Raw genomic sequence first — 13,370 nt, 5'->3', positions numbered from 1 at the left:
AATATAATATATACTTAATCAAAGCATGTGCCTTGATTAGCAATATCAGCCGAGTAAATCCTGACTGAGACCAGGAAAAAGGGCCGGAGTACAAACCCAAACATTCAGGTGGGAATTCACAAATTTGTGTATGGTTACTACTGAACTTACACAAGTAATCTGTACGCTGAGAAACTATAAACAGGCCTTGAACTGATCGATGCACAGGACAGGTGTCTTATTCACTACAAACTGATGAGCACATGGGGAGAACCACCGTGCGGTGTTGGAAGGAGCAAGGGATTACGAAGAGGAAGACCTGGAGCCACCCCAAGTCACCCGAGTTCCATCTTCCTGTCCTTGATTGTAACATGACAATTCCACTACATGAATCCAGGCGGAAACATCTGTATGAAAGTATTTGCAAAGAAGGCTGGAACATATTTTCATCAAACTCCTCCTATACCACCTCCCTAGTTACTTTTGCATAAATGACAATCACTTACAAAAGCAATCATGAGACCCACTAAACAGAGTTACCTCCATTATTAAAAACAAAAACATTCATTTATCAAAACCTCAATGACTGCCCATCCCCCGCTCCCCAAAAAAGAATTTTCACTAATTATGGTCTTTGCCGCCTCCTCCCTAAGCAGGGTCCTTGTTTAGTTTAGAACAGTGAATGTCCTCAGAATGGCCGCATGATCCTATTCTACATTTGCGCTTAATTAAAACTTTTTCAAAAAGGGACAGAGAGAAAAATTAGGATTGAATTCTGAATTTGCTTTTACGTTTTGGTAGTAGTGGAAACTAAACACAATTTTTCAAACCTCTGGATTTATAGCCGGGCCCTATTCTGGCTGTCTGGTTTTAAATAAATGATAAAGTACGGCTGTCTTTAAATTCTGCCTTAAATATTCTCGCCCCACGGACCTTTAACTTCCGTTCTCACACACACTCATTTACTGCGTGCCAGGGCATCAGGGTTACAAAGATCCCATTCTTGAGGAGCTCAGACAAAACCTGTTCAAATGTTACACTGTACCTCTTTTTGAAGCAATCCATTGTACCTTTGTTTGGAGGAACACCAAATACAGATTAAGAGCCACAGTGCAGATGTGAAGGAGTTCTTAAGCGATCATTTGGCTGATATGTGAGACACGTTAGGTGACTAAGAAGTCCCTCCCTCAGGAGCCAGTCCACGGCTCTCTAGGGCGGGCCGACGGCTTTGCAATAGCTCCCTCAGGATGGGCTGGGAACTCTCTGTAACTTGCATGTACAGGTATCAGGTGCCTCACAGCCATGTTCAACCCTTCACCTAAGAGGGCCTCCTCACTCCACAATTCTCTTCTCCAGCACGCAGGCCCTTAGTTATGTTCCCCACACCGCGGCCTCCAAACTCCTCATTCAGCCAGTCCCTCCCTCCCTCTGGCCCCGCCAGCCCTGTTGACATTTGTCCGAGTGTGAGGCCCACAGATGAGTCTCCAAGGATGGCAGGACAGACCCCATCGAAGTCTTTCCAACAGACTTGCTCTGTAACCACCACTCATTCCTGCCCTAAACCTGTGCAGGTGCCATGGTTTGCGCCCACTCAGGTGGAGAAGGCGTGCTTAACAGCCCTACTGGATTTCGCCTCTCGGATGATTTGGACGGGCTCAGCACCCTCTGACCGGGGAGTGGGCAGGCACACACTCTCCATGTGCAGACACCGAGCCCACTGAATCGGGGAGAGGACAGCAAAAAGGAGCAGGTCACATTTACGGACAACGACTGTATACTGGCCTATTGCCATGACCTCACGCTTTTAAGCTTTTGGACGTTTAGCGTTAGCGAGTCTGTAGCAGACTGCATCACTCCTGTTTCACTGTCCACCTGCACATACCTATTTTTACTGGGCTGAGTTGTGGAGGAGATGCAATTATTTTCCTCTTGGTATGGGTGACTTTAGAATTAAACTTGGCCCATGAACAACACGTGAATCAGACAGTGAACCAATTCCTCCTGCATCACTGATACAGGCAAGCACTGCTTAGAATCTAGCAGAAAACACTGCATTTAGGGGTTCAGATGAGTCACTCATGGTGTGACTCTGTCCTAGTATGTGGATTATTTTTGAGCTAAAGGGAACCAAGGCCCTTTGGGCTCAAGAGAAACTTCAGCCCCCTCAATTCTCTAGAACTTAAATTAGGGGCTTTGCCCTTAAGCTATTGTTACTGACAACTTTTTATGACCTACCTATTGGACGGGACAAACTACTAATACTGAACATCTGCTCGTCATCCTGGCAATGACCTTCCTCCCTCAGAAGCCCCAAGGTGCCTTACGTTATCCTTAGCTCAGAATGGCACACATACCGCAGTTTCCCTTTCTGCCTCTGAATCTCTCATGTATGTGGGGTTCTCGTATGGATGTATGTAATTAGATGTGGTTATTCTCTCTTGTTAATCGACTGCGTGCAGATTTAATCATTAGACCAGAGAAAGAACCTCGAAGGTTGGAGGCAAGTTCCCTGCTGTCCCCAGATCATCGCTGTTGTGTGCATCACCCCCTCTGAAAAGGCCGCTGCGCGGCCTGGTGAGCAGCTGCGGGGTGGGCTCAGACACTGGGGGCGGCCCTCACCACCACCTGTGGTGGGCTCCTGTCACACGTCAAATAATTTCTGTATTACCACCTCACTAAAAAAACCGTGCAGAACGGGCACTGGAGCCATGTCTCTACTATAGATGTTCACCGAACATGAATGATGCAACTTACATTTTTGGTATACATTAAAAGTATACCACAATCAGAAGAAAACAATGCTTTTTTACTATTTACTGGTGCTAGCTCATGTGTATTTTATTGCTGTACTGACACTGAAGTTGTAGTGAAATCTTATTTTTGAAGTCAAACTAGGCCACTCAAAATCTACTAATTAAAAAAATGTAATTAGTTGGGTTTGTGGTACAATATAATAATACTTAACTCATAAACCCTTTTTCAGGAACTCATGAATAACAGCTAATTTTTTCTAACTGTCACTAAAGTAATTAAAATAAGATGCGCACTTTAGATGTGCTACCGAGGGATCCTGGGGGAGACACTGAGGACGGATGGGAGGTGGGTGAAGAGTATAGGTTAGAGTGGCTTTATTACCTACTTTCTGCTAACAAACATTTCGCAGCAGAAAAGAAATCAAACTTGACAGCCGCGAAGACCAACAAAACACTGCAGGATAAAAATACCCACTAGGAAGGTGTTCTTGGAAGCATGATTATTCTGTAACATGGTAAAACCTCAAGAAAATAAACAAATCATGTGTGCATTTGTTAAAACATATATTTGAGGAAAACTCAGAACAGCAACATCAGTTTTTATAAACTTCTTACATTTGATTTTCAGAGGGTTCCAGGTCCTCCCAAAGGGAGAGCCCAGCAGGAAGTCCCTGAGGGTCCCTTTTTCAGCTTCTGGGCAGAGGCCAGAGTGAATGTATGCCACATACTGTTCTGCTGCTAATTCCTTCCCAGCTTCAGGTATTCCTATTTTTTTCTCCTTTTTAGTAGCTTCAAAAATCATGTTCATTTAGCTTTTTGCTTTGCCTTATCAGAAGCAAATAGTTACTTTGGGGTACTTAGTGTTTCAAAAGACATGAAAACCAAAACCAAAACCAACCCACAGGCTGAAATCACAGAAGACTTTTGAGGTGTGAAAAAAAAAATTCTAAGCTTTGGATGTGATGATCATTTCCCTACTTTAACAGCAAAACAAACTGCAACGGGTGTAAGCAGTACACTGCTGAGTTCACTTGGGAGGGCTGATTAAGAAATCTCAAAATCTGCACTATGAAAATAGACAATATGCATCATGGAGGAACAGATGTAATTTGACTTCTCTGTCATTGAGTCCTTAGAGGCCAGAGAATGATACACATCCTAAGAAGTGGCTTGAACCAGCCACTAAAACATTCTTCTATCTGAAATATTAACCACATTTTCCCTTTTGTTCTTTTGTAAACTGACAAAGGCTGGCTGAAGGAAATCATTCTGCACGTCTGCATTACTGCGGAACAACAGCGATGTCAGCTGGGACCATGTACAGCAGGGCAGAGGGCATACCTACCCTTCGGGCATGGATTTCTGCCTGTATGTGCCGCCCCCAGAGCCGGTCTCGCTGGATGAAGACAGGTTGCTGGGGGAATTACGGCACTGCTGGGATCTTGCTAAAGCCATGGATGAGACTGTCACGTAGATGTCGGAACCAGGAGACAGCCTGCATGTACAAACCAAAAATACGAAGTCAACGATTTGAAGGGAAAAGTCCCAAGGCAGGCGTGATGGATAATATCACATAAACGCGACCGGCAGCGACTTCATGCAGACATTGAAAATGAAGCCAGCTGGAAGCCAACAAAAGAAACTTCCCCATGAAACTACTCCCTAAGGGAACAGCTGGAACACTGCCTTGAAGGGGGTGGGGGTGGGGGTGTCAAAAAATAACAGGGGGCAAAAGCATGTATGTTTCCAAAAACTGCCAGAACCCCGTGGGCTGAATCGCATCTGCAGTCCCCTGGTACGGCAGCGGAGAGCGTAACTGAACCCCAGTGCCATTAACACAGCAACTGATCCCACTTTTTCACACCAGTTCTGCCAGAGTACATGACCACGGTGAGCCTGATATACCCTTTGTGTGCTTCTTTGTTTTCTAGTTTAAGAGTCGGGAATGAATATTAGGATTTTGCTGGTTAGTATTTATGAATTTGGTTGACAGTACCATCACCATATAAAAACTTCCATGGAAAAAAATGCCTAGAACTGCGGCTGTTGAATTTAAGTGGAATGAATGAGTTTTGGTGTGCTCCACATAACCACCCAATACATTTATTTCTAAAGCTATGGATTCTTAAATCTGCTGACTGGCTCTCCAGACAGAAACTGGAGCTTTGTAGTCAGGGTAGATACATTTTTTCCTTCTACCACCTCTACTCTAGTTGGCAACCAGGTAACCACTGGAATATGGACACGATGCTAACAACTGTTACTAGATATGAACTAAACCTTAGTAACAACAATCTTTTATTCCCGAGGTGGAAGCTGGCATGAAACACCTGACTCCTGCAGCAGGGCAGGGTCTTTCCCTTTTACAGCTGAGGAAGTGCGACCGAAGGCGTTCGTTCACGAAGCCAGGCCTTTTGATTCTGAGCCCACCACACTGTGCTGCACTAATGCTGTCCTCTAGAGAAGCCTGGGCTTTCTTTTCTTAATAGGACAGTTTGCAGCAGTCTGCACGGCCAGGTGATTTTGCCCATAAGGGTAGCTCACACTGGAACCAAAGTTCTGAAGCCTGGGGATAGACCCTGACTCACTGAACTACGCCAGGTTCCTACAGTGAAGCTACGAACTTTCTGCAGCAGGAAGAATGCGGTTGCAGGTACAGCAGTTGACAGAAGGGATAACAGAATCACAACGAGAAGCTTTTCTAACAGAAAAATAAGGATAGATACTAAAAAGTATGACTCCCAAATCCATGTGGGCCCAAGGGCAGAACTGACTTGAGAGCTAGAGTTCTCAGTGATAACCCTGTTACATCCAGCTGTCTTCTAGATATCTCAGCGGGATACCCTCACCAGCAATTCCAACCAAACCTCCGCAAAACTGACCGATGTTCTCTTCAGTTCTCACCCCCAATGCCCTAAACCTGTCCCTCTTATATTTGTTGTTCCAAGTTAAACACTTTGACATCCCTCCCCCACTTTCCTCATCTTCCACAGTCAATCAGTCTAATTAAGTTCAACTATTTATTGAGCGCCAACTGTGTGCTCAGGCACCCTGGGTGCGAGTCTGGAAAACATAAAGACAAAGAAGATAACTTCTGCAACCTGCTGATTGTCCTCTAAGCTCCCCCATCTCCACCCTGGCTCAGTGTAACAGTGCGCTAACTGGCCTCCTGACTTCCACGCTTGTCCACCCCATACCTCCAATGTCCCTTGCCATCCCGAGCACCTGACTGCTAACACCTCTCCATAGCTTCTCTCTGCCTGCAGGACAGAAGACCAAATCCCTGGCACCCTCTTCCAGGCCTTGGACCATCTCGCCCATCTCAACCATCCTAATCTGCATGCTCTTTACCTGCCCCCAGGCACCCTACATTCTGGTCACATTCAGCGAGCCCATTTCTCAGACGCACCCTCCAAATTCGTACTCTTACTCAGCTTGTCCTTTCTGCCTGGAATACCCTCTCCCCTTTCCACTCACATAAATCCTTCTCCTCCAAGGCCTGATCCCAACATCGTATGCCTGAATTCACAGACTAGTTCGAACCTCAAGTCCCGCGGCAGCCTGTTCTTTGCACCACTACAGCACATCCTGTGGGACGGCTACTTTTAGTCTGTCTCCTCCCCAACTAGAGCCTGCCCTTAAGGGGCAGGACTGAGCCCTGTTTATGTTTATCTCTGGCTGCTTAACGCCTTTGAAGGAGAATTCCCATCAGCAATGTAGAAAATGAAGCACAGTAGGGGGCTCAGGATAAGGAGCCACAGTCACCTCAGGTGCCCCCAGCCAGGGGTTCGCAACCATGGTGGGTTGACATCAGATAAGGAACAGTCACTAATAATAAAGTGCCAAGATTTTGTGAGTGATTTGCTAAACACAGTAGCACATTCACAGTCTATATGCTTTCTTACATGTGAGAAAAGGGGACGATGGAATTATTCCCAGGCACCCCTGTACATAGACCATCAATCTGGCATATAACGGCAAGAGAACTTACTGGCAATGCCAACTCTGCGTAGTGTGAAACGGGCAAGTAGCGAGACCTGGGATGCTAGGTCCTCGGACAATGTGATGCAAAGAGGCAGAGTTCCTAAGGTCCTCAGGTTAACATCACCAATCTAACCTGGCCACTGATACATAGATTCAGAGAAATAAGGGCTACCCACATGGCTGGCATCCTCACTAGGATGCCAGGGTCAAGACAGGGACATGTGTGGGGCAGAGACGGTGGGGTCACAGACTGTGGGGTCTTAGAACACTGGCTCTTCCCTCCTTTGGACTATGTGTTTTGATAAAAGATCGATACATGTATCCGGGAACCATAAAACAGGCATCCCTTTATGCTTTTCCACTAAGACATCTTCCGAAGACCTCACGAGTTCTTCTGGAACAACTGGAAGGGACTGCAGTGGGAGAGGAACGGGAGAAGTACAGTACCAAGAAGAAAAATTAGGTAAGGATTAAGGAACGGCATAAACCCAAATGTAACAAGAGACTACACTGCTTTCTGCCTTAAGAGTTTGGCTTTCATATGCACTTAATACAGAGAAACTTCAAATACAGTCTCATTTTGTAGCTGCTTTGATTTTCTTACTGCAAAGAGGAGGAGGTGTTACAGAAAGATGGGAGAAAAGGAGACAGCAGCAGAATGTTAATATGGTTGGGGCCTGAAGATTTAACTCTCTTCAGAGTAAACAAGTAATGCCAATGATTTATGTGTATGGTGAATGTGACAATGTTTATGCTTCTATGAGGAAATGACAACATGATTCCACAGGGAAAGTCAAAAATGTAACATTTATATTTGCATTTAGAGCCGGCATTTCTTACCCTGCTCTCCAAAATGAACGTTAAGCTAAAATTTCTCATGCTCGCTCTCAACCTCAGCTCTTTTATTTGGCAAGTGCGTCAGAAAATTCTATTTGGTTACTGGAGTTATCCCAAAGTGAAAAAAGAGCGTTTCCAGAAGGCCAGCGTTCACTTGCATCCCTTTTCTGCATTTATATAACTCAATAGTGGCTTTGTTTCCTGACTGTTCACCCACGTAGAAAACACACACAGCAACTGATGGAAGGGTACCTAACGGGTTTTAGGACTCTAGCTGTATGTATAACGGGGGGGAAAAATCACAATTATTCTTTCTTCTCATGCCTTATGATCCTTTCCAAATACTCTGATTTCTACACTATCACACAAATATTATCTGAGAACAGACCTAGTTCAGGGAGGGGGAGGGATGCCCGCTGGTGCTGGCAGCCCCTCTGCCAGAGATAGCCCACGGCTGATCATCCTGGATGTTGGGTTGGTTGCTGCCCTGCCACTTTGAAAGAGAGCGTCCCCAAACTGGTTCACGTGGGAAGAACGAGCTGACTTCTGGAGTCTCTGTCCTCCCACTCAATTTTAAAGGTAGCTGAGGCCAATGAAGAGTTAGCACAAGGTTACAAGACAAGTCTTTCCCTCCCTTGTGAGATAAAGCCAGATCTTTGTGCTTTCTCTCCTCTTGATAAGCCTGGGAAATTCTAGATGCCAGGGCCCAGACAGGTCGAGAGGACTAAAATCATCACACCTTTCAGCTGCGGTGAGATCTTCTAATTTGGTGGAATAATCCTGTTAAAGAATACTCTGGTCACTGTCAGAAAGGGAATTTCTAAACCATTATTCATTTCAGATTTTCTTCCCTATATTTTTATAAATTTAGCCAATACTAACTAAATGTTTTTAAAGTAACTGATGTTAAATGTTCTCTTAAATGCGTTCTATCAGTTCCCTCTGCAGAATGGAAACACCAGGGCTTTCTGATGGTACAAAGAGCGCAGTGATGGGAAAAGTCACGCTTGTGAGCCGAGCAGACAACACTCCCATAGTCTGCAGGGTAAACACCAGCTTTTCATTTGTATGCAGGGCACTTCAGTGCAATGAAAGCAGAGTCGAAGGGGATGGACATTTAAGAAAAGATGGTCCAAGATCATTCTCATTTCCTCATTTTTACAGAAGCAGTCTCACACCAGGATACAGGAGAGAAAAGAACTGCTAAAAAAAAAATCCCTAGATTTCTAATAAAATCACCCCTGCCCCCCACCATATCCTTCCCATGAATCAATTCACAGGACTACACATCCAGTGTTAACATTAACAGACTCTTATTAAATTGATCTCTTCAGATTGTGACCAATTATAACTTAGCAATTTATGGGTAAGGAATTCTCAGTATCTGTGGAACTGATGCTAAAATCTCTCCCCGAGTCGGGATGCAGTACAGGTTAAATTACGCCTCTATTTCCTGCTTTCTACTCCCAAGCGACAGCACCGCTTAGATGTGTCCGAGGAGATAAGACCCTCTGTAATTCTAGTGCAAACAGCGGATGGTGGCAAAAACAACAGAGAGGGTCTCAAATAGCAGCACTGACTGACAAATTAGATACCCGAGTCTGTAATTAAGCACAGCATTTCACCACAACTTAGCAATTAAAACACTATTCACCCAGGGAACAGGATCAAGTTCAAGTCTGTCTTTGGCAATGTATATCCACCAGGGATTCTTCTAGAACTACGTAAAAAAAAAAAATTCCCTGAAATGATTCAAGGTCATGTAAGCTGGGCGCTATAATCCGAGTAGATCTGAGGAAGATGTGTTCAAACTGGAACAACTCGCCCTTTGTCTGTTCCTGTTTTCCCACCGTGCGTGCTGAGCACCAGCGCTACCCTGGCTCGTGGACCATATGACTCCCATCAGCACTTCAGACTGGACACAGAAACCCTGTTCTGATGAGCCTCCTGTGACAAGGTCAATTTACAACAACGAATACCTCTCTTGTACAGTTAGGAAAATAAGGCAATTCATCACGCTGTGATAAACGGGTCGTCACTTCACAGCTGTTGGCAAGCTGCTGGAAGTTCGCAGCCTGGCACACGTGACGGGTCTCTGGAGGACAGTCAATTTGATACCTGAGAGTGATTGTAAAGAACCGAAAGTAAAAATGGGTTGCAGGCAGGACCAGCTCCATAATGGGTGGGACTTGTGCACAATGACAACGTGGGTCCCCTGCTCAAACACTGTCACAGATTTCACAGCACTGACAGCCGAGCATTAAACCAGCACAGACTCAGAATTCTAAGGATGGGGGTTCATGCAACTGGTGGCTCTGAGCGCAGTGCAAGTGACTGGGCCCCTCAGCACGACAACACACACGCGTTCCTTTGGCAAACGTGTCTTGAGTGCCGTCTATGTGTGGTGGTGGGTTAGATTCATACAGCATTGGTGGCAAAGATGGGGCTGTAAAATCCAATGGCCTTGATGCTAATCTCGGCTCCACCACTAACCGGCTATGACGTGGCACAAATTATTTCATCTCTCAATACCTGGGCACTCTTATCTGTAAAAGAGGTAAACAGCAACCAACTCATCGGGCTACTGGGAGGATTAACGGAGAAAACTTGCACAGAGTGCAAGAACTCTGCACAGAGCCTGAGTGCAGTAATAGCTTCCTACCGTAAACCTAAGGAAAATGAGGCTGCCACTAAGAGGGGCTCAGGCAGGCTAGAAGTCGTATCTGGTTGGGAAAACCAGGGGAAAACGCCTTCTGAAGGAACGCGTGTCCGCTGGGGCTTGTAGGAAACTGAGGATTTTCAGAGCAGTCGGGAATTAGGACAGGGGAGCGCGAGGCGGCCAGGAAGGCGTGCTAGGCCACAGCAGCAGACCTGGGTGGGAGATGGGTGGGGCCCGTGAGCTCGCGTATGGTAAGCTGAGGAAGCAAAAATGTCATCTGTGAGGCAGCAGGGAAGGCCCGAAGGATCTGCAGCAAAGCAGTGGTGTGGTCAGAGCCGACCCTAAAGACCCTGGGTCAGCAGGCATAAAAGGGAATGCCCAGATGATGTCTTTATTTTTATTTTTATTTTGCCAAAGTACACGAGAACTGATGAAATAAGTCTAAAATCTGAGAGCTATACAGAGAGGTAAGAATCATTAGCCCACCACAAATACTAACCTCTTTGCTTAGTTCCACTCTCTACTGATACTCATAAATATTTCACAAAAAGTAGTCAACAACCAAATCCTTTGATGAGAAGCTAAGTAGATTTTCTTTTCTTTTTGGTGGCATGATAGGATTTTAAAGACTGGAAAAGACTTAAAAATTTATTTTCCTACCCCATTATACAGACAAATACAAGGGAAGCAGAAGCCAAAATACGGTACGCCACACCAGTTTCCACTTGCTTGCTCTCCAAGGCTGCGGGCCCTCCCACGACTGGCCTGTGCTAGGAGAAGGCAGACCACCACTCAGGCCACTTTCCTTCCCCACAGAATTCCACCAGGGCCAGTGCCCTTGGTTTTCAGAACGTTGAGCTCTACAATAAAGTCCTATTTGCAAACTAGCCCATCAGTCACTTAACACAGTGCTGACCATGGTTCAGGGCTGCATTAAGCCTTGACCTCTACATTCCTGCTTTTATTCTGTGCCATTTTAGTATGCCATCATCACTCACTATTTCTTAAATATACTGGGAAACCAAGAGAGTCCAACAAAAAGCAGTAAACCGGGAGCCTACAGGCCGCTCAATGAGGTGGTTTCTGGCCCCTTCTGGGTGTGGAGACCGGTGCAGAGAGGGTGAACCCCCACCTATAGTGCGAGCAGGGCCCAGGTCAGGGAGCCAACCCGTCCTCCGCCATCTCTCCTTGTGTCCGCGCTTGTTCCTGAGATGAGCCTGCGGATCCTGAAGAAGCGGTCCCAAGCGGATGGCCCAGAGCCACCTTTATGTGGACTGAAGCAGTGCCTACGGAGGCCCCTTGCGGTGGAGCCACCAGCCTGGAGTCCTGTGCTTGGAGCGAGCACACACCCAGCCCGCAGAGACCCACCTGCTCAGGTGGGAGACCCGCTTGGCTCTGCTGGCCAGCCCTGAGGACACTCCGCCCTCCTCATTCTTTCCCAGCAGTTGTTCCTGCAGGTAAAACAGAAACTAAACCCACTCAAGCCTTGAAGGGCAGATCCCAAACTGCCCCTCCGCCAGCGCACTGAGGGATTTTCGGGAGTGGAAGCAGATGCTTCAGTGTCCAGGACTCTGAACAAGAGGCTTATGGAAATTTTCACACTGATGATGGTTGGGGTGGGTCGAGATAGCTAATTTGTCTTAATTACCACTAATTTCTTATCAGTACATGTTTAAGCGTGTTATGCAATCAACAAATCTTAAAGAAAAATGTCAGTAGTTTCCAACGTAAAGCAGAACATACTTTTTTCCCTGGAGAGTAATTAAATTCCCAGCGGCAGACACGCTCCTGTGCCTGACGTGCACTCACCAGGCCGGGGCCCACCGCTCTCGCCCCGTCACGCGCAGGAGGACTGCAGCGGGGTGCATGTTGGACCTGGCTCCTTGGGAAGGCCTTCCCCGGGTCACGTGTGCCGGGGGGAGGGGGGGCTCGAGGAAGGTCCAGGGCCACTGTGGGCCTTTGTAGACCCTCCTATAGGACATGACTGGGCCAGGCCTGTCTGGTGGTCCTCGGGCAGAACACTCCTTGAGCTGGGGAGGAAGGCATGGCCCCACGCTGGGTGCGTAGAGAAGCATGGCTCCTTACCGACACGCAGAGAACTATGACCACATGCCACGGCACTGCTCTTCTCGGACACACAGAACTTCTGTTTTACAGATCATCCCTCAGGCCCGTTCTAATTCGCAAGGACAGGTTTTGCAGTATTTCCTACAACTTCTCCATCTGCACAGTCACTGCAGGCCTCCTGAATTCATCTTCTGTGTCACCAAGGTTAACCGTGACACTGTCACTGAAGACAACGTGACTTGCTCGTGGAAACACTGACCAGCCCACGTGTGGTCTAGAAGAGGCTGAAGACTGACCCACCAGCCTAGGCGGCCAGCTCTCTCCATACCCTACAGCACTCAATTCGAACAAGCTCTTTGACATGTGTGTAGCTGTGTTCAGAAAAGCACTGACAAAATGACAATGAGGACAGACAGCAACTCCCACTCTCTAAGCCTCCCTATGTACCAGGTCTGCATGAAGGAAGAGCTCAGACTGGATACAGAGTAGCTACTTTACCTTTATCTTTACAGGGACTCTGAGAGGTGGGGCTGGAGCTCCATTTAATTCTTGGGGACACTGAAGGGTAGAGGGGATAAGGAACTTCCCACTGTCACATCACTCTCAAGGGGTGGGAGTGGAAAGCAAATCAAGGCCCCTGGACTGCCGAGGCCTCTGGGTGGATCCCATGAGGCACTGGTGGCCCCGCAGGGAGGAAGCCCTGTGGGAACGTCTCCCTAGGCTGCACACACAGCAGCTGCTTTTGAGGTCTGCGGAGGGAGTGATAAGCAAATCTGGAGCCTGAGCTGGGGCCACACTGACGCACTCTGGTCAGGTGTCCCTGGACCACTCTGGAGCTGGTGAAGGAAAGGGAACTGGGAGGTGGCCAAGCTTAAGCCACTGTGCCCATTTCCTGAATCTTCAACAGGAAGCATCTTTACACCATAGTCTAAAAATGTGAACTTGCAAATCATCTGAACTCTAACCCCAGCGTGTGCCAGCACCTTCAAAGAATTGGGGGAGATGGGGCCTAAGAGCCCGATGAGTTTCAGTCAAACTGTGGCCCTCTGCCCTTCTACTTGATCTTGGCAAACAAGAAAACCAACGAACAA

General features: G+C 47.0%; 1 protein-coding gene across 30 annotated transcripts in view; it reads right to left on the bottom strand.

Annotated features, from left to right (window-relative positions):
- Positions 1-13,370, bottom strand: part of SIPA1L1 (signal induced proliferation associated 1 like 1) — a 323,108-nt gene that overhangs the window by 41,126 nt on the left and 268,612 nt on the right. For 29 of the 30 annotated variants that reach the window (XM_071222029.1, XM_071222033.1, XM_071222028.1 and 26 more), the window contains one exon: positions 4,078-4,227. The exons of the other annotated variant lie outside the window; for it this stretch is intronic. In XM_071222029.1, coding sequence (XP_071078130.1) covers positions 4,078-4,227 — 150 coding nt within the window. The remainder of the gene's footprint in view (positions 1-4,077; positions 4,228-13,370) is intronic. 30 annotated transcript variants of the gene reach the window in all.

Source organism: Desmodus rotundus, chromosome 7 (genome assembly GCF_022682495.2).
Source record: "Desmodus rotundus isolate HL8 chromosome 7, HLdesRot8A.1, whole genome shotgun sequence".
Taxonomy (NCBI): Eukaryota; Metazoa; Chordata; class Mammalia; order Chiroptera; family Phyllostomidae; genus Desmodus; species Desmodus rotundus.
The sequence above is the reverse complement of the archived record's forward strand: the minus strand, read 5'-3'. Positions and strand labels throughout refer to the sequence as shown.